This window comes from Bombus affinis, chromosome 15, assembly GCF_024516045.1.
Source record: "Bombus affinis isolate iyBomAffi1 chromosome 15, iyBomAffi1.2, whole genome shotgun sequence".
Classification (NCBI taxonomy): Eukaryota; Metazoa; Arthropoda; class Insecta; order Hymenoptera; family Apidae; genus Bombus; species Bombus affinis.
The window spans coordinates 10,693,776-10,717,409 of NC_066358.1; the positions used below are offsets into that span (position 1 = coordinate 10,693,776).

Below are 23,634 nucleotides of genomic sequence, written 5' to 3' on the forward strand. Positions count from 1 at the left end.
CAGTTTTACGAATTCCTAGTATTTTTCATCTGCGCCGCCGATTTTCATTTTTCGCTAGCGATCAGCTAGCGGTTAAGTTCGAAATAAGTTGAACGCGTAACGCTTCGATATCTCGAAAGCAAACATCCATGAATTTTATAATTTATCTTTCTGCCGATTCAACTACGAAACAACTTTTTACCAAACATCGTCTAGAAAATCTTTCGAACAAGCACGACGAGTCGAAACAAGGGGATGGGACGATACCGTAGTCGTCCGTCGGCGACGTTCTCCAACAAGATAGGATAGAGTAACGCGAAAAGTCGTACAAACTCGAAGAGAATGATAGGGTTAACTCCGAGCAGCTTGCCGGATACCACGCGGCGATCGGGAAGGCGGACGAGACAAGCCAGAAACTCGATGAAATACGTCACGTTTCTATCTATACCTCTACCTGCGGTGGAATGCGACGCCGATTGGCTCTCGGTGGTCGAGGATGTCGCGCTGGTGTTCGCGTTCCCAGCCCACGGCTTCTTCTTCGACAGATAACCCTTTTTGAACAGCATATCCTGCCTCGGTGTCGTGATCCTCGTGTACTCATCCTCGTTGAAGATAATCTTGGGTTGGGACGTCGAGCCGGACGAATAGTCCTTGTGCTTAGCCGCGGCACCGGCGTAGGCTCCACCGTTGCTACTTCCGGCTCTAAGCGGCTTGTACCCGCTCTGTCCGAACCTACTGTTGAAACCGTGCGTGTCATTTTCCTCTCTCTTCGCGTAACCGTTTCGCAATCCCTCTTCTTCGTCCTCTTCGCCGGGTGGAGCTGAAAATTAAATCAGAAAGTATGGTTTATCCGATCCAAGTGATTTCGTTTTCTTTTTTCTTTTCTCTTGTTTCCTTTTTGCTTTTTTCCCCGTTAAATCGATGCTGTCGTCCATACATTATCGTAGCAACTATTTTCATTTATAAGTATAACAAAGAATATAAATTCTTCTCGTCCTGTCTTTCATTAGGCTATCATTTTACGTATTATGGCGTTGTTAAATTTATAATTTGGCAGTTTACGAGTTATTCATAAATTGCACGGTTTTATTTTCTTTTACTTTACTCCGTAAAACCGATTTACTTGCTAGCGTGTGAGAAAAATTCTTTTCTTCTTCTCGCTCTCGACGATGTTGACAACGAAATTAGAACACGTTTCGCTAGGTTTCAACGATTCTTATTTTTTCTTTTTTTTTTTTTTTACACTACGCAATTACAACGTAAAATTCAAAACGTACGTCGTCGTGATCTTTGTCTACTTATAACTGAACGTTTCGCGATTCTTTTCCGAAAGATAGATACGTTTCACGAAACGAATAAACTGCAACGCTATTAAATAATTTCCATGTTATATCTGTTATAAAATTTACTTGTACAGGTGTAATTAATTAGAAATAATCGAATAACGAAATATAAATCTCTTTATTGCGATAATAAATAATCCATCTTGCTTCGATCGATCGTTTTACCTATTTGCAACGCGTCTGATAGAACGAGATGGAAGTTTATTGTTTTCGGTACTTTGATATAACGTAAGAGTCGTAGGAACGGTAACGATTTCACGAGCATAAAGAACACCGATTCGAGTACCATCCACGCGATTCGAATTACAGAGGAATTTGTCACCCGAGTGCAACGGTGTTCGCTAGCCACGAACAGATCCGTTTGTTCGATACGTACAACGACGAGTCTCACGCGGCAGCAAAGTCTCGAAGAAATCCCATTCGGTGTTCCTCGATCGGGTAAACACGCCGCTGTTCGAAAGTTTGCGTCCACGAAACGAGACGTATTCTACCGTTCTAGAAGGTCTACCGAGAGAATCTCGTTGAGCATCGATCCATCGATCTTTGTATCCTCTACAAAAGGGTATTAAGGATTTGCGAATCGATTGGTTTAAAAGTACGCAAGTACGGTCAATTTCAAATAACATCGAAACATCTCTTAAAGCGTATGCATCCCGATACTTTTCTACGGAGAATTAAAAAGACTCGTCGATCGACGCATACAAGAATTTCTCTAAATCTATTTAAAAGGAACGGAGATCGCCTTAAAACGTTTAAGATGCCATTACTCGCAGTATATATATATATATATATAGATATAATAGATATAACAGATCGTGTATTATTCGACAGTGTGTTACTTTTCTCGATAAAGAGTTATTTCCATCGTTGTATCATCCACCATTTTAGAGTTACAGCTTCTCCTGCTTATATACGGTTACGTACGATACAACGAAGAGAAAGGATACAAAAGCTTTTTATTTTCTTACGCACGTTTTCCTAGAATTTGGTGAACTCTTAACGTGCACGGTACGCATTAATAAGCGAGCGTGAGAAACGTGCGAACGCCGACCATTTTCATCGTCGTTTAAAATTGCAACTAGCGACAATTAGTCACGATGTTTCTGCGAGTATCGTACTTGGTTGGTATTATTCTCGCGTAAAAGATCGTTACTTAAAAATAAAACGAGATATTTATAAACGACTAATAATGTAACCTACGTTTATAATACAAAGTATGCTGCTTTCATCATCTCCTATCATGCTGTGCTGTTCTAAACGGCGTATGCGTATAATTAGGATCAAAGAAGTTAATGGTTCGCGACTCGAGAAAAGAAATCGTACCGATTAAAGTATCTCAGATCGCATAAACGCATTCTACGTGTAAATATCTCATACGAAATGCTACGAAATTTCGAATAAACCGCCGGTTGGATCGATCAACTCGAAGAGAAGAAATACGTTCTACGGCAATTCTACTTTCTTAGCTACGTAAAGATACGTCCGTAAAGATACGAGATCGAATAAAAATTCGTAGTCTAGCGATAATCGTTCGTTTAAGAGAAAGAAACGCGATATCGTAAAAATGAGAATTACCATTAGCGAAACAGTTTGGTCAAATTTTTAGAATCGGATACTGGCACGAGCAGGGTGAAAGAAAACGATCGTCGGTGCCGTGCGTTTTTCTTACATAGTGACAAGCATAATTAACTGCTCGAAGATCAGAAGATTATCGTTATAAAGTTAGATACGGTATTACGTAACCGTTATTACGGAAAGATATTTACACGACGTTTCGCGTCCCAACACCTTACAAACAAATACACAATTTGAAACATTCTTTTTCAAAATCGATTGTTCCGTATAAAACAGATTCATAAGCGAATATATACGCAGAAATAACTATAAAACGTAATAACTGTAAGATCTAGATAGAGACTAAGTAAGATCCGATCTACGAGGAAATTTACGGTAATCCGTTTATTAGCGATGCATTTAGATGGTGCCGGATTAAACGAATTGCCACCGATCGAATAAATCTGGTCGAACGCGAACCTCGACTGTTTGAACCAGACATCATAGATAGTAAGACGATTTCACTTTTTCATCGGATAAGTCGAGCGTCAATTGGTATGGCCGTTCAAACATACATACGGCCATACATAACAAAAATACCAAATTTCATACGAAACTCTATAGCTCTATATGACGATTTATTAACAACACGGACGATGATATATATATATAATAAAAAACGAAAAAAGAAAGAAGGCTATCGCATAAATAATTTTAGATATTTAAAATATCTCGCACGCTTTTAAACGCGAGCTCCAGCTTTTTTTCGGCGTTAATCCATCAACCCTGTATATCGTACGTTCGGATAAATGGATTTTTACCGTAAACGAATTATACTGTCCGACGATCGGTCGTATATAAGAAGAACGCTTGCATAAGACCGTATCTTTATCTAACGTCGCCGACATGTGAGAAACGCAAGGTCCATTCGAGATACGGAGGTCGTAGCGAAGGAGTTGAAAAGAAAAACGAAAATAGAAAAAGAAACCATTACGGATGTACATACGCGTACGGCGCGTAATATTCCAGAGTCTAGATTCTAATCTACGATATAATTTTATATGGACAACTTCGAGCTTCTAAAAACTAACTTTTTAACAGGCGAAACAAAGCGTAAACTACTTGCACGAGCTATCGACCTTCGTTACATCGATCGTACTAAACCTACGATACTCCCAAGTATATCGCGTTTCTATCTACTCTATGATATTAATTTTAGAAAATCGTGACTGGTCATGGGTCAAACGAAACGTGTTTTGCGAAATTCAAAAGTAATTTCAAAAGGTGATTCTTTATCGCTAAATACAATGTTCTCTCTTGTTCGACTACGAGGATAAAGCAGGAAAAAAAGAAACTGGCGTTAAAACAATGGTAGAAAAAGCGCATTATAATATTACCGGTTTTTTTAATTGGTATCGGCAAGACGTTCGTTGTTTAATATGAAAATAAACTAACATCTATTTATTTATTTATTTATTTATTTGTTAAACTCGATGGTCGTTGACAAGAAATTTGTTGACAAGGAATGGAGACGAATCGAAATACGCTACGTCTGCTCGTGCTTTGATATAACAAATAAATTGGAATAAAGCAAGGCGGGATTAAAATACGACAAGTAGATCAAGAGCCAGATTTTAGGATAGTCGGAACAACGACCACGTTATCGGTCGTCTCGCAATTACAGCGACACGTTTCTTCTATAAAAGTTTCTTTCTCTCTAGTCACTTTGTTTCGAACGAAACGAACGAAACGGAGTAAAAGATAGACGAGGGCGTGTTGCGCAATAATGTGCCGACTAATAATATAGGCGAATCGACGAGTGACAAGTTGATCAAATCGAAACGTCCGTTGCACGAACAATTTCGTTAATTTCGCGCAACTTTACACCCAACACTTGGACCGCGGATTTTTACGCGTTTATAGGAAATCCGGAACAGCGCCGTAAAGATGCAAAGCATAGTGCTTCCTATAGGTAATACGTACGTGATAGGTAGAAAAAGTTAGGAAATTTCAATACTAACTAAACGTGCAGAATTTATCACGTATCGCGGCAACAACTCGTAACTCGCGACATACGAATTATCAGCAAATTTCACCAACGACGTCGGTCGAACGCGTTTCATCGAACATTTGATTTGCTTTTAAAAAGGTGCGGAAAATAATAAAAAAGCTACAGCGAAAACTGTCCGCTAAGAACCATGATCAGTCTGTTCGACAGGGTTTCCGTACCGTCTTGGTACCTCGCTAAAAGTAGAACGTGTTTGGAGGAGCCGATCACGTGGATAACCTTTCGCTGTCGACGCCACTGCATCTCTCCCTGGCCGTCTCCTTGCTCGCGAAATCCTCCTTTCCTTCGACCCTTGTTTTCCAGCGTATATACACCACCGGTCAGTCACTCGCTGGTCTTTCACTCCGATTTCACATTCCTTTGCATTTTTTCTCCCCTTCACCTTAAACTCCTTCTCTTCTTCTTGACGACAGAAAAAGTGGCAAAAGCTTAAAGATTCGTCTATCGTTCGATCCTCTTAACCTTTACGGGGTGCCTAATCGATCTCTCTGATTATTTTTTACAAATTTTCATTTTACCACGAGCAGAGAAAATTTTCGTTTCTCTGCGTTCATTTTCTTATATATTATATCGCATATCTATATATATCACTATCGGACAAAAATTTCTAATTACTCGTCTAATTTTACTTGGATTATATATCTCGTTAATCTCTTGTTATCGATTTGAAATTAACCACGTTACGCATGGACAGCAATTTTCTTCGTCTCGACAGGCTTTCGACGAAAAAGGTTTCTAAGAAGTCCGAACTGAACTCGAGTCTAGGCTGATATTTTTAACCCTTTACATACCGCTGGCGCCACTTTAGGCGACATCGATAAAGCGCAAATTTTTCTTTAATTTGCTTTTTAGCAACAAAAAATAAAAGACAGAAGAGAACTACGGTCTAGAAATAAAACTTTGTTACTTGCCAAACATAATTTTTGTTTGCAAAAAGTTTCGCCGCAAGATGACGCTCGAGCGGTCGATAAATCGTATAAAAAAAGATTCGAAAAAGCGCAAAGAATAAGAAATTCCTAGATTTCTATAGCGTATGTACGTATATATAATCCATATCAAAGTCGATGCTCACAGAGGGAGAAGAAAAAGAAGAAGAAGAAGAAGAAGAAGAAGAAGAATAAAAAGAAGAAGAAATCGAACAGCACGTGGCACGCAAAGTCGAATCTGGCGGCAAACAGCAAAGTGCTCGATTATAATCGAAGGTCGCAGCGTAAAAGGTTTAAGGGTGTCTACGACGACGCACGATAACCCTCGTTGCGATTTCTTCTCTATCGGACGTTATCGGTTCAGAAACGGCTTTAGCAACGGCTTTACAAACGAGTTTAGAAACGTGAACGGCACTGATAAAACGCGCCAAATAAAAGGAGGATGCAACTGAATAATCTGGTGCACGCGATGCCTCGAGAACGACTGCGGTTGACGCGAGGAACGGGGGTACAGAGGGATCAGGGGACAAACGAGAGAGAAAAAGAGCGAGAAAGAGGAGAGAGAGAGAGAGAGAGAGAATGGTTTACTAGCTGGCGGACGTAGCTCATTGGCCGACGGTCGTGGATTAGAATAGCAACGGAATTAGAATAGAAAACGGGCGAGAACCAACGTTCACCGCCGATGCTGCTAATCGTGCCGCTCAACATCGATTCTCGGTCTCTCTCTCTGTCCGTCTGTGGTACGCCGTATCGCCGATACGAGAAATAGGATGGGAATCGTTAACGAGAAATCAGTAGCAGGGTCTTCGGAGGGAGAGGTGTTTGGAATTTCTAGGAGGAATTTCAGAATTTCAAGACTTTGCTTCGGAAGACGAATGATTTCTATCTTTAACCTTCTTATCGAAGGTGCTATTTATCCGACAGATCTCCGCCATGCTATTTACGGCTACGTCCCTCTCCGTTCTAATAGAAAAACGGAAAGTAATCTGCGACAGCGACGTTAATTTGTTAGAGGAATTCTTCGACCTGCCGCGATCGTCGCACGCTTTATGCCTCGATCCCGCGTTAGCTTTCAATCAGATCGTTGCGCAACATTTTTGTACGGACACGATTAAAAAAGTAGAACTTGGTTAGAAATTCGCTTCACCTATGAAAAAAATGAAATTTTCTGCGTTTCACGTCGTATAAATCATGGTGCATATTTTTGCATCTTCGAACAACGCGCAAATACATAAAAATCCGCAGTCCGATCCCGATCGTCGGCATACGATCAAAAACGAAAAAATTACACGTATCGATAACAACGAGATTTTCGACGCGTATTTCGTTATTTTCGAATACTCTTGAAAGACGATCAACTTTTTCTACGACCTCTTTTCGCTAGACTTTGTCGCGCCTTTTCAGAATATCTGGCCCTCTGATATTTTCTACGATATTCCCTCGTCATCGTCCTCGAACAACCAAACTATCGCGAACGTAAAACTCGGGCAAAGTTTCTGGATCTTACTACGGTTCAAGTCGAAGAGAATAAATCTATAAAATTGTATCCCTTGCCCTCCTTTTGTACGAATCGCGACACACTCGCGACTATTACGTAGACACCGTTGTAACGTTTACGAGTTTTGCGTCGTGCCAGTTTGAAAATCGAAAAAAAAGTATCTGCTCGATTGGAGCAAGTTTTCCAATTAGCGATATTCTAATTTCTACTTTTCTCTAACGTATCTAATTATAAAATATCGCAGAAGCCGTGGCCTACTTTCACGATACAAGATGTAGATGTTTCGTAATTTCTGATTTTACAGCAAAACCAGCTACGTACGTGTTAATCGGATCTGTAGGTTCAACGTACTGGGGTCACTCGGGGTATTTTGAGCAACAAATAGAAAGCACTTTGAACGCCTATGTTCGTCCGCTTATACGCATCGTAACAGCCATTTTCTTTCACGCTTGACAACCATTGCCAATTAAATTAAATTAATTCGCCATGTGAAACTTCGACATCCCGAAGCTGTACACATATACTCGTTTTCCTAACGGAAACGTTAAAAAGATCGGTTACGTTTTGTTGATGCGTTCGACCCCAGACGATCTCCAAGGCGAGATAATTCTCAGCTAACGTTTCTACGTATCTGTGTTTATACCGATACTTTGTTTTCGAAAACAAAACAAAGTATCGAACGTATAGGTGAAAACGGTTACAAAGTTCGAACGGTCGATCGTAAGACGGATTATACACCGGAAACGATACGTTTCGAGTAAAAATAAAGCTGTGAAATTCGGAAATTTATAGTACGATCCGATACAGATGCCAAGTAGGTTGTTGCGTCATTACATTGTCGCGTTATATAAAACACCCTTGCGTTTGTCAGTTACTCGACAAATGCTCGACTTTATTAACGGTGAAATAGAAGCTGTGGGTGTACGTAAATTGTACATTAAGATCGTTTATATTTAAACGGTCTATCATCTAGGTACATCGTAGGGGAATAACGATATTCTTTAACAGGAATTGTACGTTCCGATCTCCTTAAACCTGTCATAGCGCGAGGACGCGGTTCGCGAATTAAATACGTAAACGAAAGTAGGCGTATCCGTGTTACTTCGATTTTATTTCATCCGTCTGCATCTATTAAAACGTCGGCGGCCACGCGATAATTTAATTCCTAGGCGAAATATTATATCGCGATTGCGTACATTTTTTCCGACGATATCGTCGAAATCACTCGCGCCGTTGAAAACTGTTTAATTTTCAAGTTTCAAGTTTAAACCGAAATTTAACTTTATTATATGTTATATGTATGATCACCGTGGCTGTTATGGCTGTTATGGCTGTTATGGCTGTTATGGCTGTTATGGCGCGAAAGATATTTCACCGAAAGGCAAATTTCTATATCTAGAATATTCTAGCAAAGATGCTAATACAATTTCGTATTAAAAGGGGAAACGCTTTGTAAAAAAATTCCCTCGCCGATGTACGTTTAATTTATTTACTTTCTTTTTCGTTTGTTATTTATTTCTCTGAAACGAAAAACGAAGAACGAAAGAGATTATTCCGAGTAAATTCAAATTATAATTCGTTCAACGGTATAATTTCCATAACGAGAACACGTTTGAATATATCCGAATAAAGCGAGAAAAAGAAAATAGAGGACACTCGAGGCGAGCGAAGAGTTTTAAAGAAACTCGAGTTACAATACGATTTCGAACGATACAATTTCGAACCATCTCCGCATCATCGATCGAACGAAATCAACGATCTATCAAAATCAAAACTAACGATCGTCGAAAACCGCGTAACGTTACGATATCTGTCGAGGACGAGATCAGCGATATAATTCTTACAACGAAGCAAATTTAATCAGCGATCGAAATCTGCGAGCAAAACACTGGCAGAAAGTTTAGAAACGAAGAGGTGACGTTTCGCCTCTCGCGCTTCGTTTCGCCATCTTTAATCGGCATACACGATCGATCCGTTACGATTCTTTACGGCCATTTTTACGCAATGGCCGTAATTACCGACTAGACAAACTTGATTTATGTTACAAGCGCATCGCCTTTTATCGTCACAGGCTGAAAAGCTTCGACACTGCGAAGCTTATCTTAAAAAACGCACCGACGATATATCAACGCCGCGAATCTTTCTATCGATTTAGACGCGATCTTTTTAATCTGTCTTACGATTCAAAAATTAAAGATCACGGAGACGAAGATTCCGTCAAGTAATAGAACGAAGCGAACACGATCGAGCAGCCAAAAAATACTATTCGAAAAGTCAAGGCGAACGTACCTTCCGAAGCGAAGAGCTGTATCATTGCATTTTATCGATAGGTTAATGAGAATAGTAACGTTAAATCCGCACGATGTATCCGCACACGCTGTCACTTACGAATACAGAGAATAACGAACAGTCGTATTATTTGGACGAGTTTCGTCAACCGTACACGCGTTTCCAATAAATATTTCGCAACCGTTGTATACATTTTGAAATCCGTTTAAGATTTTACCGATATAACGACGATAGCGCCGTTGTAAATACTCGTTGCACGATAGCGTAAATACATCCTGTCAAAAATAATCGATTCGTCGTTAATTTGCCCGCTTCGATCGAATTCGGATACCGTTTATTACGAACGAACCAAAGTGTCTATTTATAAACGATAGCGTAGAACGGTTCGAACCAGTTCTTAGAAATTTCTCGATCCTTGTTGCAAACTTGGGCGTTACGAACCTGCTAGTCTATAAACGTGTCACAACGTGGTAGAAACATCGAAAGGCAACGAAGAACGAAACGTCTTTCGGAGGAAGAACAAATAAGCCGACGGGCAATATATACGTCGTTATACCGTGCCCCTTAGCACGAGCAACGATCGTATCGTCGAAAGTACGCGCGAAGAACGCTATTGACGGTAACGACGATTGTTCGAGTACGCGGGAGAATCGCGCAAATAGGTCAATTACTGAACGGACAGGCGAGCGCCGATATCCGTGCGAATAAAGTTGCAAAAGAGAGAACACGTGGATGGGAATCGACGAGCCAAGTGTCGAAAGCCCGAAACTCCTGCCAAAAATTACTATACTCAGGGATGAATCGGTGATTGACCGCGTCCATTGCTACATTCCGTGCCTTGCCTTGTTCTTTTTCGTATGGAAATACACTCGTGTATTTGGAACGCACCATTGATTTATTTTAATATCGTTGATATTTATAGATCGATTATTCGATAAATCGTTTCATCGTTTGATCGTTCCTTAAATATATCTAATAATAAGAGGCAATTAGTTTTCTTTCTTTCTTTTTTTTTTTTTTTTTTTTAAGCTTTATCGGAACAACCGCGAAAACGATCTTTCGCGGATCCTTGTATCCAGAATCCTTTTCACGAACCATTTTATTACCTTTTTTTATGAAAATCTTTCCTCGAATTCACGCCTATCGAAGCTTAAGCAAGAAACGATAGATCATTGAAAATCGATAATGAAACAGAAAACCACTGTGTGTAACAATAGCACTCCGCTTATCTCAACTTTGTTTATTCCAACGATCGAATTCACTTATCTCGACGCGAAATTTATGTTGTACCGTACGAACGAAAAGTCATAGATGGTGCAGAGAGCCGGATAAATTTTAAATACTACGCGATAAAAGTTACGATGTTACACGGAACGAATGCTTCGATACACTGGAACGAACGGAAATTTCAGGATTAATTACGCTTCGGTCTCTTCTTATACGGTTTCTTACGTATATTCGCGCGGTTTATTAAACGCGTTTTACTTACTCCCTCGAATGGAATCCTAACGGAAACCGACCGTAAGCTGGTCGCGCCTATTATAAAACAATTTTCCCTTGATCCTTTGAAAATGAAACCACCTCGAACCGCTTTCCTCCACCACGGCGAAATCTATACCGACGACACATTTTCGCGCAACCTGTGTAAGAGTTACGGTCGTTCGGACAGTTGGTGCACGATCATATTTGATGCATGCCGGTGCACCGGCGCTTTTATCGATCGTCTCGGTTCCTATCTTCGTTTCCTTCGCATCGAACAGCGTACGGAACAGCTCGCCCGTCTTCTTCGTTCACGAGCAAACACGTTTTTTCTATTTCGACCAAGCATAGAAATACTCGGAAAGACTTTCAGACTCTGTCACCTCTGTGCGTGCGTCTAGATTATTTCCAAAAAATCTCTCCGATAACGAACTTTATCATCGAAATCTTTGATCGAGCCTCGCGATAATTTACCGCTGTTCTCGCAAGAAAAGTCATCAGTTTTAAACTGCGCGAATCAACGTTAAGCTACTCCAACAGTTATATAACCTTCTACAAATGCTACCATACTTTTAGCTGTTTCTGCAATATATTTTCTAATTTTAAACTCGTAAAGTAGTCACGCAAATACCACGGTGGTCGATGATTCACGACGTCGAGTAACAAAGTTTGAAGAAAAAAAAGAAAAAAAGAAAAAAAAAATTGGAAGATTTTTTTTAATAAAACGCAAGAACAAAAGATCTTAGGCGCGAATTTAGTTAATAGGTACGTTTGGCGCGTGAAAAAGTAAAAACGAGATGTATCGGGTGAAAATGGATAGGAAAACGATAGCGACCTCTTACGTAGCCGGAGATAACGAACACGTTCGTTTCCAGCAGCGTGTTATCTTGAAACGTAGGGCTTAAATTCAACGCGGGTCACTCGATTCACCGGAACGTGGAACATAACGGAATCCTCTTACGCAGACCTACGAACGATTATCACGGGATTATCTGTTTTTCATACTTTGAATCTCGGATTCGATATCGGGCTGGATATCGAAAATCTTTCGAAAGAAAAATAACGATGGTATCGACGACTTATTTAGCGCGCTATGGATACGTAAATGGTATAAAGCGAAATAACGTTAATTTTCACGCGACGTAAATAATTGGACTGCAACGTGGCTGCATTTAGCGTGGGGAAGATAGAAGGCAAATACGCGTATAGATTCGATGCATCGATCGAGATAACGACACGTTAAAACGAACCGGTCGATGGTCCGTGTTAAGGAAAAGCATGCAAACGACGAAGAATAATTTCGTCGCTACTTATTTGGTAGAAAGTTTGAAAGAAAGACTCGAGAGAAATCCATCGGCTTCGATTTCTTTCGCAAGTTCAATTTCTTCGAAAATCGGTGGAAGTAGGATCGTCCGTCATTCGCCGGGGACAGCTTATAACTCTATCGAGGATTCCACTAGCGATAATTAGTCTCGGACTTTGCTGACACGCCTCTTGTCGGGTCTGCGGACATTGCGTCGTGTAATGCAATCGCGCGAAACACGTTTCGCCTACCTCCTCGCCGTGTCTCGCGAGACACCGAGGCAACGAACGACAGTATCAGTTCGTCGCTTCGCGAGCTAACTTCTCCGTTTACTCGTTAATTCCGACCGATGCGTCTCCATCGACGACTCATTTTCGCAAAATTCCAACTCATGTTCTACCGAAATTATCGTAAGACGTTGAACATACAACGAAATTATTACGCGGAATGTTTTAAAGCGACTTTGAAAACAAAGACACTGCGACGCTCGTGAAACGATGGCGCGATATAAAATATAATTTGCGAGGATATAAATCGAAAATGAAAAGTGCGAATGCTGAATCTTTAAAAAAGGAAAAATTTTAAAGAACGATCTCGCGACTAAATAGAACCTATGGCCAATTTTCTATACGACGATTCGTATATAGATCAAATTACGGAAAAACCGTGTCTCCGTCCGAAAATAAAAACAGGAATTGAAATTTCGCACCATCGAAATTTGGTACGTCTTGATTCTTTACCTGTATCTAAGTCAAAGTTTCTTCCGAGTGTGGCAAAGATTTTTTAAAAAGCATCGCACGCGATATACAAATCGCGAATAATCGTTACAAAGTTACTCGTTCGAACTTCCTTCTGCCTTGCTCCGTCGTAGGGGTCATTCGGCCTTATACGCCGTCTGAAATTCGTCTGCGATCAAAATGTCGTCGTCTGTATCGACTTCGAACTCGCCGATTCGACGGTCGCACGTACGTAACAGGTATTCGACGAAACGAACGATATTTAATCCACTCGATCCATCGATCGACTCTAAAGGAAAGTAAAGAAACTGTCGAACGCAAAAGAATCCCCTATGACGAGAGCTCGTCGAACCCCGTCGTTCACCCTTTCTCTAAACCATCTTTCAAAGACTCGGAATACATATTTCCGTGGAACGGCTATATCGATCGTTTTCTCCACGACCACGGATTATTAAGAAAACACAGTGTCCACGTGCAAACGACTTCGTCGACTGATATTTTTCCACACGACTCGACGGAGATCGCGGCTCAACCAGCGTCCAGCAGCATGGCTCCGCGCGCTCGTTCCTCTCAACACGAAAACACGCGAGCAAGATGAAAGAAACGAGAGCGTACGCCGAGCTGGTGTGCGACACACTGGCGGTTAGCTTCGATTTTCCTGCGACTGTGCAGCCGGAACGATTTTGCATCGCCCTCTGCCAGTCACCCTTGTGCGCACGCTTTCCAGTCTACCCCACCATCAACCCCTTTCTCTCTTCGTCGTTTCGTCGATGCTCGATTCCTTGCTTCCGTCTTGTTACCACTTTCCATTTCCTCGTTCCTCGCTACCTCGCAACCTTCTGCTATTCGTCTTCGTCGCGCAACGTTCCGTCGCTTTTTACGCGTTTTCCGCCTCGCTTCCATCTTCTTTCCAAACAAATTATTCGTTCCATGCAAATTTATATATTTTTATCAACGAGCTCAAAGAAGCTGAGAACCTGGACAGAGATTTGTCTCGTTCCTCGAGTCTGTAAAACCTTATGGTCTTTTAATCGCGTTAGTCTGCTTTTTCTCTCGCCGATATTTGTCATTGTTCGTAATTTCGATGGAACGTCTTCCTCTTCCGATCCGAAGGAACCACGATTCACCTTTTCCACTCTATACGATTCGTCTCCCTTATCGTTCCGCTGCTTTCACCGTCGTCGTCCGTTTTCACTTTCAGCAAAATATCTTCCTCTCGAAACTCAAATCCATCAAAAATCGCCCCTTTCATCCTTCCTTTCCTCGCCTACGCCTTTTTATTTAGCGAAACGCCATCCTCTTTCCGTCCGGACGATATAAAAATTTCTGCCATATAATTTATCATCTACCCTTTCCCCCCGTCATACATATATATTCGTATGTTTCAGCAAAATTCCTTCCCTTCCCAATCCAAAGCAACAAAAGAAAGTACCTCCGTCTCTGTTACGAACGATCTTCTTCACCCTTGCACCTTATTATTTCACTTATTCTCGTTTATTTCCATTCGTCGTCCTTCCTATTCTCCTTCGTTCTACTTTTCTCGCCTCTTGCGGGTTTCGTCCTTTCTCTCACCATCTGGCTATCTCCCTTACGACCTTCCAGCTGCTCGGGCAACACCCTCGCTGCATACGTGATTCCGGTTGAGCACTCGTGCTTTTCGCTCGTGGATCTGCGCAAGTCGCCGCCTGTCGCCAGGCGAACTGCGTGTCTATGACCGAGAGTCGATGTACAGGGTGGCTCGAGAGCCACGGCTCCCCTCCAATCCCTTAGCCGTGTAATTATTTTATTAGCAATGGAATGCACGATTGTCACGGATAGTCGATAACGATATACCACGCATCGTGAATCGGATGAACAACGGATTCGTGGCTGCGTGGCTATTTATCATAGATAGATAGATAGATAGAGAGAAAGAATAAAGAGAGAATAAAAGGGAAATAAAACGTAGATAGTATTGCCTATTATTAATATTTTTATTGGTATTATATAGTAGCTATAACGGGATCGTTAGATCGTAAATTTGACGTAATTACGCAAGATATCCACGTCGCGGTATACATATATATTTGCTCGTTAATTTTTATCGATAAAATTTACCGCTAACGAAATTCCAAGAAATTTATCGAATTTAAATTAGCAGTTTACATCAGCGAACGAAGGAGCTTTCGCTTTATAATTAACGCGAAGAATAGAACCGTGAAATATAATTCCCCCTGGTTGCACATGCACGCAAATCGCCTGTTTCGTGTCGCATCCAAGATTTCACGGGGTAAAGGAACAATAATCCGTTTAACTTGATCCCCGTGCACGCGTTATTCGATTATAACGTTACGGTGAAACTTCGATGTCAACGAGCAGGCCTCTACCTCCAGCCTCTTTGATCAGTTGCAACACTTTTTTTTTAGACGAGAAATTCCTTTTTCCTTTGCCTCTTCTTTTCTTCTCCCTTTGCAATTCCGTAACGCGTTTCGTACAATACAGTATCAAAGGTATTAAAAGTAAAAGTTTTAGGTCATTAAAAAACGAAAATATTTCGTTCTCGCGTTTGCGCGGCTGTTGCTCGACCGTTACCTTCGTTCCTTCCATTTCCAAGAAGTTACGTATTTATTTAAAAAATCGGTTATTTCCTTTACAAATTTTCGATTCGTTCGATACGATTGCGCCCTATTCATAATAATCCGAACGATTGTTTTAGTAAACTCGTTTCGTACAAGTCGCCGCTCTGTTTGCGGTATCGAGCGAATCAATCCATCTACGAAGGATTTTATAAACGCGTGGCATCGTTATCGATTAACGATGTAATACGTCGTAACGAACGGGATTGTCGTGGACGGTATAGTTGTTACGGCCCATTGTAGTTTGCTAATGGTTCTCGAAGGGCTTTCGTTGGGCTCGCAATTAAAAGCCAGAGATATACCTTGCAAATATTATTAAGTATTTGCTTCGTAATTGCTACATCGTTAACGGAAATCGTCTGTAATTCGTATTACGATCCATTAACGTGGTATCATTATATATAATAGTAAAAAGATATCAAATAACGATTAACGAATAAAACAAAGTTCGTCGATCGAAAAAAGGGAGACGAATCGATCAAAGCAAATCTTTTCGTATTGTAACGTTTAGCTAATCGGAAATGACGCGGCAGACGCCGTAACGAACTCCATGAAAAAATAACGAGAGAATATCGTCAGCCGAAGGAATTTTGCACGGTCGAAACGAATCCCCAATTAAAATTTCACTGACCTAAGCGAAGGGTGGTCGTTGGAGAATATAGCAGTGGCGATGTCGGCGCTGAGACGCGGAGACGGGGATTGAACGTGCTATAGCGGAAGGAAAGTGCGGCTGCGCAGCCGAACCGATCGACGAGCGAACAACGAGTCGAGTTACCTTATACTCTACGACGTATTCCGCACCGTGTACTATATACCGTACATACATTATGCGCTACCCCTTTCAAATTATCCAGACACTAACTTATTTTCATAGCTACGGTAGCTCACGAAAGTATTCGAACGACTATCGCGGACAAATTTTGCGTAACTTTAACTCTCGTCTTAACGCGGTTCTATCCGTGCATTGTGTACGACCATATATTGCGGTTCTTTCTAACGACAAGGTTTAATCGCGAGTAAGACAGATTTTTGACAAAATTCGCAGCACCAATGAAATTTCCAAACGTCACGCGTCTGTCCTACGTTTAGCTTTGGTCTCGAACTAAAAGATCGAAAGCCCGATGATATTACTTGGCAACCTCGATCCATCAAATCCGTAAAACGGCGCGAGACTACGGAGATCAGAGTTGGCGCGTACGTCCTACTTCGTTTAAAAAGTTCTTGGAATCGCATCGGCAAACCGCGGTGTATCGCCAAGCTTTTACATTTCCGAATAATCTTTTAGAATCGAACGTACGCTTCCTAAGGCGATACCAGATCGTTGTTCGGCGATCAGTGAGCGAGGTGGACTCTCGCGAGCTTCGTCTTTCTTCCTGAAACCTTTTCACCCATTTGCAAATGGTTACTGGCTTTATGGCGCTCTCTCCATACTTTCAGCGTATCAACCGCCTCGGTCCCTTTTTTTTCCGAGTTTCGTCTTGTTCTTTCGTTTCGAAAGACGTTTCAAAAGACGCTTTAAAAACAATACGGGGAATACCAAAGATATTGTCGCGAGTTGCCAAACGGCTCATCGTAGGCTCACGAAATTTAATCCGCTTATAGATAAGGCTACAAACTGCACTCCTCGCCCGACCAGTTCGCCGCAGCGTCGCCGAGACGACGGTAAAAAAATCATACTACCAACTTTTTCAACAGAGCGGTGTACACCCTGCGTTTCCGTCATTTCCACCGACGACCTGCCTTCTACGTTCAAAAGGTTGCAGTTTCCTGCTAAACTTTCCTTCGCGATAACCGATCGAATCGTACGTCGATTTATTCGGATCCGGAAATTCGGGAAATCGATACGTATCAATTCCTTCTTGCTGTAAAACCAGCAACGTTACGATACCAAAGGTAAATATCTGGTCATTAGACCACACGGTAAATAGAAAAATTGGAAAATAGTAAATCTATCGGACGATGTCGCGGGTAACAGCCATTGTAATCGCAAAAAGTATCTACGAGCGTTGGAATACTTTCGTGAGAAACCTTATAGATACACCAGGCACCGGTACTGGCACGTACATGTAGTACTGGTACGTAAATAGCGAAATATATTAAGGTCGTCCGAAAAGTTTCCCATTTTCCGTTTTATATTATTTTGTCCAATCACGTATGATCCATTTTGTTCTATCGAAACAAAGACCGCAACGTTCGACGGATTAGGTTTCGCGTTTGCATAAAGGCGCATCGTTGTAAAAGAAAGACACTTTTCGGACAACCTAATATCATCGCTGCTATCGTTGATCGATCGAATTTGACGGAACGTAACGTACGTTTTATAAGTCTTTCCAACGACTAACAGGTATAGCGATAATCTTAAGACTCGTACGTACTCGCGATGAACATCCTTCTACGAGCGTTTAAGAGCTTGCTAAAATCGCTGATCCGTGTAACATGCACTCGTTCGCTTATCGACATTGGTATTAGAAAATATTTAATCGGTTTATGGACGCGTGTCAAAAACGACGCGATAAAAGCGCGCCTCCTCTGAACGAAAAGTGGGTAGTAAAATGCTTCCACTCCTGAAACTAAATATCTCGTGAATTAAGCGCTACGTTTTAAACAACGGCGTGTCGCGATAAAAATAATGGAAACGTTAATTTTATTATCTGGAAAGCACGGAGTAACTCGTCGCCAGAGATCACCGATATTTTGGACGCGATAATTTATTCTCTCCAGGATCCTTTGCTTCTCGATGCGTCTCTATTAAAAACAGTACGTTATATCGTGATTACGCTCTCGTCCACGAGTCATACAGCGAAACTACGGATGTTTATACGATTTTACGCGTTTACGAACGAAACTGAAGAAATGGAACTCGTACGTACCTAATATCGATCTTATTTTACAGATTATAACGATATTAAATATTCGTCAGTAATAGAAAAAAATTCGACTTTGAATTTCTTGCTACAGTAGTACCAACGATTCGAGTATTTTTCTTCCATACCAAAATTTCATTTTAGACGTAGCTCGATTACTCTTTCAACGTGATATTAAGATCCAGCCTTATTTCTGAAATTGCGAAAATATCGACAGATTAGTGCTATTGTTGAGCTGAAATAGCGGTAGTTATAACGATGGCGCCGTTATTCGCTATCAAGATATTTTAAACTATTTCGAAAAATATTCGGTCAAGCTTCGTTAAACGACGAATCAAGAGTCTATATCTATACAACAGCAATTATTGGATCACAGCTAAGAGTCCTAACACGGTTTCGCGTTTAATCGACCAACTTAGGCGAAAAATCGTTTCTCAATCGCTCGAGTTCCCCGCACCGCTCGACCAAACTGCCAGAGTTATTTCTCGTTTGGAAAAAAAGGAAGCCGCACACGATTAGCCAGCTAGCGAAATAAATTATCGGTCGATAAAACGTGACAAATAGAGCCGGTTGAAATCTGTTGCCGGGTGCAGTGTTTCGAATTCGTGTCTACGGCCTAGAATCGTATCATCGATGGAAAATGGAAAAGCGACTGCGCGGTTAAAAAAAAAGAGAAAAAGATAGAGAGAGAGAGAGAGAACCTATATTTTCTTTCCTCTGCCACTTATTGCTTTCTTATTTCTTTCTCTCTATTTTTTAATTAGAGAATGAAAAATTTGGTTCGGTCGTTTCGCAAACGGAGAAAGATCATCTTTATTTTCATCGTTCGATATAGTTTTTCTCATTTTATTCTATATGCGCCGAATATACGTCTCAATGTCCAATCTCTCTACTAATCCGTTACTAAATAACAACTTTTTCAAACAGCTAACGATAATAACTCCGTGCGAGCAAGATAACCGTGTCCCGACCGCTATCGTCGAATAATTTCATTTATTTTCGTGAAAATGCGCACGCGACTCGTCAACGATAATCCGGCGAAAGAATTTCAAGGAACGCGTAAACAGCTTTCCAACTTCTAACGCCTGACGCGAATAATTTAACTCGAATCGTGATATTTTACGCAAGACATGCACGCAAGACGTTCTAGAACAAACGTCGCGTTGCAACAATTTATTTTACAGCAGCTACCGCTTTATCCAAGATCTCGAACCACGTTTTCTCTCGATCTTCTTCTTACTCTGTCTCTCTGTAAATTATATCTTGTTCAAATGCACCTGAAATCTATAAAATTTAACAAAGTAACTCATACCACGGGGCCACTGAGATCCAACGATTTATCCACGGTACAATGATGGACAGAGCAGGCAGATATTGCGGCGCTAGAGGCGATAAGCTTGATAAATATAGATAAAGCGGCGTTCCTTTCGGTACATTTGGATGCGTGGGCACGTTACGTAAACGCTAACCCTGGCACGAGAACCCGAACTCGATATTCGGCCTCCTCGTACAAACGCCTCGTTAAATGCAATTGTCACCGCGGACGACCAGGGAGTCCGTAGGCTTAACGCATCGTTCTCCATCTAACGACGAAACTCTGCTACGATGGAATTTTCTTCCCTCCTCCTTTCCTCCTTCTTTCTCTTTCTCTTTCTTTTTCTTCTCGTTATATTTACGCGTTTGAATGCCAGCACACGTTATCCTTTTACCTATATCACCCATATCGTATCATCAGGTTACGTTTATTATACATTACCACTGGTGGATAAATCGTTTACTTCGCGTGGTTGTTGTTCGATCGAACTTAAAAATGCGAATCTAACGTAACGGATCTTCGAATCGATGCAACGCTTCCCTCGGCTTAAATATCGTATCGCCATATTAAATATACGATACAACATACGATGTGGCAGCACGTAACGCCAACCATTTCGTTTATCGTAATTTACGTAAAATCGAATACGTTTCTCGAACGTCTTATTTCGTTAGAAAGCAAGATAATATTTGACAAGAAAATGAAATTTAACAGTTATTAGAAATTGCCAGTTCGACGATTATTCGTTCAAATATTAATTAATTTATCGACTATCAATATCGTCGATTTTAACGGAGAATGTACAATTACACTGTTACTTTATCTATATATCTTTCATGAAAATCAAACAGATTTCCGTAATGGAAGCTCTGCGTGCAACGTGATATCGATTCTTAAACTACTTTTATCGTCGTTTTCATTTTCACTTATATAATCCGATTAGCCGAAGTCAATGAGTCCCGATGAAAAACGACGAAGAACGTCTTTCCCGTGCGCGGAGTGCGAATCGAATTAACGCGTGCATAAATATTAACTTGTTTACACGATGTTACGCAACGCAACGAGACCAACGTTTTATTAAAAACTGCGTTCGTGAGCGATTCATAGATTTTATTACTTGAAAAAATCAGCATTTGCAATTTCTTTCGTCAAATACTAAATACGACTTCAATTATATCTTTTTTAGAACGTGAATCGTTTAAAATAGATCACAGCGAAGATGAATTTATAACGTCAGTGTGATTGTTTGTATTGCCTTGACTCGCCTCTCTCTCTCTCTCTCTCTCTCATATCTAATTGTAAGCGAAGGAATTTTCGTGCTACATTTTTAAAGAGATAAACTTGTCTGTCTCGCGTACGTCTTACGAGTGAAAAATTCAAATTCGCCAAGCGCAGATTATTTTAGTTTCGATTCGTGTAAAAATTCTGATTGTTTTCAAATAAAATTCCGAACGTTTGGTACTGCGCGTGTTTAAATTGCAGCTACGTATTTTCTAGAGTAAAACAGATTACGATATATCGATGTAATCGTTATTAAAATTCAGAATTTGGAAACGGCGGAACGCGAGGTAAAAGTATGTTTAAAAAAATATAGGTATTCTTTGAAAATTCTGCAAACAGGTGATATAGGTAACGATTAGTTTCTTTATAACAAATAAGTCCAGAAGGCCTACAGGAAATAAAGTGAAAATATTTCTAAAAAATATAAAATACTCGACGATTAATAGCAGACAGATAGAACGTTTTAAAAACTAGGAATAGAAACCAGGAAAAAGTAAATTTAGAGAAATGGTGGAGGCAACGAGCAGCGAAGCTATGAGATATACGTAGCTCGTGAAGTCGAAAGTTTGTTCGAGTAATATCAACCTGGGGAAATTTAAAACTACAGAAACGCAAGTTCGAAGATCTTTAGGAGCAGCGAACGAGCACGAAACTTGCCAAGGCTAACGAAACGTGAAAAGAAGCACGATACGAAACGGAGAACCGATCGAAGTTTCAAATAATACACGGTTCGGAAATTATCGTACCTATACGCTGTATAGAATTTTTCGAAGGATAAACGAGACTTGGAAATGTACAGAGACGCGGTATAAGAATACAATGGGATATCACGGACGAATGGCCATCTAAAATAATATGGAACGCGTAAAACTACTGTATCGCAAAGACTTTGGGGCTGATTGCATCGTGTTTTTGTGGGCGCGTGTGCGTTAATATCTCTGAAAAAGTTGAAATTATCGACTGTCAGGCAAAGCTGTTCTTTTTTCAGCACGATATATCGCGATAAATGGTAAAAGTTTCAATTTCTTCGCTTGCGAATATATAAATTATATAAATCGTAGAAATCAATTAACACGTGTATATATCGACTGGCGAGCGTACGCGTTTATCGAATTAACGCGTAACGCACCGTGATACGCGCGTGTCTCCGGCTGTCTTAGATCTCGTTTCGCAAACGCAGTTAACGCGTACTTTACGGAAAGAAGACCGCGGATATCTATGGAATTTCGCGTTTTTACGAATCTAACTAAAGCAATAAAATCCAAACAGAGATCTTTCTTACTTATCGAATACTATCGCGAGTACATACATGCATACAGTTGTTTATCGCGCATAGATGCTCTTTCTTTCTTTAGACGTTAAATTCTACGCTTTTTCCTCGATACCAGACAGTAGCCAATATAGAACATTTACCGTAAAATTCGAACGATAGCCACGACCGGCATTATTGTTTCTTACTCTACCTTTTCCTGTTACTTTCTTCTTAAATATTATATTCTGACCGTGTTCTTCGAAAAACGAACACGATACAGGGCATTCGTAGCCACAAACATAGATAGAACCTAGCCTTTAATAAACGCTCGGAGGATATACGACATAGAGTGGGTAGAAAGACGGTCGTGGCGTATTCGCAGATGGAAAAAGGTCGACGAGGAGGGACGAAAGCTTCGCATAGCCGTGGTCCCCGCGAGGCGGATGATCTTATAAGGTGGCTCGCAGGCAGATAGGACAGCCAGACATAAGTGATTTGGAACGTGGGACCATTATAGAACCGGCTAGCAACATTGTAGAAAACATAGACCGCCTGTTCTTCCGCTCCTTGTAAGCTAGGAGGCAACTAGATTCCAATTCGTCACACCATCGGCACGATTGTCGTACAATCACTTTGCCAAGTCAGTTTCCTCTTCGTCATCCCTCTGTTTCATCGACATCCTCCTCTCGATCGACTCGAGTGAGAATACGAATTTACGTACAAGCTGGATTTATACGCGCCATTGGACCCTCGGTTAAGCGACGATCAACCGTGAATCAACATGACACACGAGCTGTTCGTACGCCAACGATATTTACAAGGGTGTAATATATATACTAACAAGCGGTTAACGTCGATCAATTTGTTTCTTCGATGAAGCTGACGGATTGGCTGATATCGGATGTCGCGATGAAATTTATATTTGTCGTTAATGTTCGCGAATGATCGACGTTCGGTGCAACATAAGGGACGAAGGTCGGTTTTCAAAACCGGAAAGAGCAATTGCATCCGAGAAATAGCACGGTTTATGGTTTATGCCAAAAATTTCGATACGGTGACTTATTTAGCGTCGTTCGTACGATGGAGAAATAATTACAAGTACTATTACATGTACGTGACGCCGCAAAAGTG

At 40.9% G+C, this 23,634-nt stretch overlaps 2 protein-coding genes and 1 long non-coding RNA gene across 14 annotated transcripts in view; 1 reads left to right on the forward strand and 2 right to left on the reverse strand.

Moving 5' to 3' along the window:
- LOC126925106 (serine-rich adhesin for platelets-like) overlaps positions 1-23,634 on the reverse strand; it is a 52,687-nt gene that overhangs the window by 10,618 nt on the left and 18,435 nt on the right. Inside the window, exons 1-4 of one of the 11 annotated variants that reach the window (XM_050740346.1) lie at positions 13,409-13,828; positions 13,180-13,334; positions 5,106-5,432; positions 428-799 (exon numbers count right to left, since the gene is read on the reverse strand). In XM_050740346.1, the coding sequence (XP_050596303.1) occupies positions 428-799; positions 5,106-5,187 (454 nt within the window). In that variant the 5' untranslated portion in view covers positions 5,188-5,432; positions 13,180-13,334; positions 13,409-13,828. Of the gene's footprint in view, positions 1-427; positions 800-5,105; positions 5,535-6,016; positions 7,608-9,657; positions 9,892-13,179; positions 13,829-23,634 lie in introns of those variants that run through there. The other 10 variants (XM_050740345.1, XM_050740342.1, XM_050740344.1 and 7 more) reach the window with 10 other exon arrangements.
- LOC126925189 (uncharacterized) lies at positions 10,651-12,692 on the reverse strand. The gene is made up of 2 exons (XR_007713834.1): positions 11,147-12,692; positions 10,651-10,806 (listed from the first exon to the last, which is right to left on the reverse strand). It is a non-coding gene; the product is annotated as an uncharacterized LOC126925189 (long non-coding RNA).
- The window catches only part of LOC126925133 (aladin-like), a 31,911-nt gene continuing 21,043 nt past the window's right edge, over positions 12,767-23,634 (forward strand). The window contains exon 1 of one of the 2 annotated variants that reach the window (XM_050740418.1): positions 12,767-13,160. The gene's annotated coding sequence lies outside the window, so the exon portion shown is untranslated. The remainder of the gene's footprint in view (positions 13,161-23,634) is intronic. The other variant, XM_050740416.1, reaches the window with a different exon arrangement.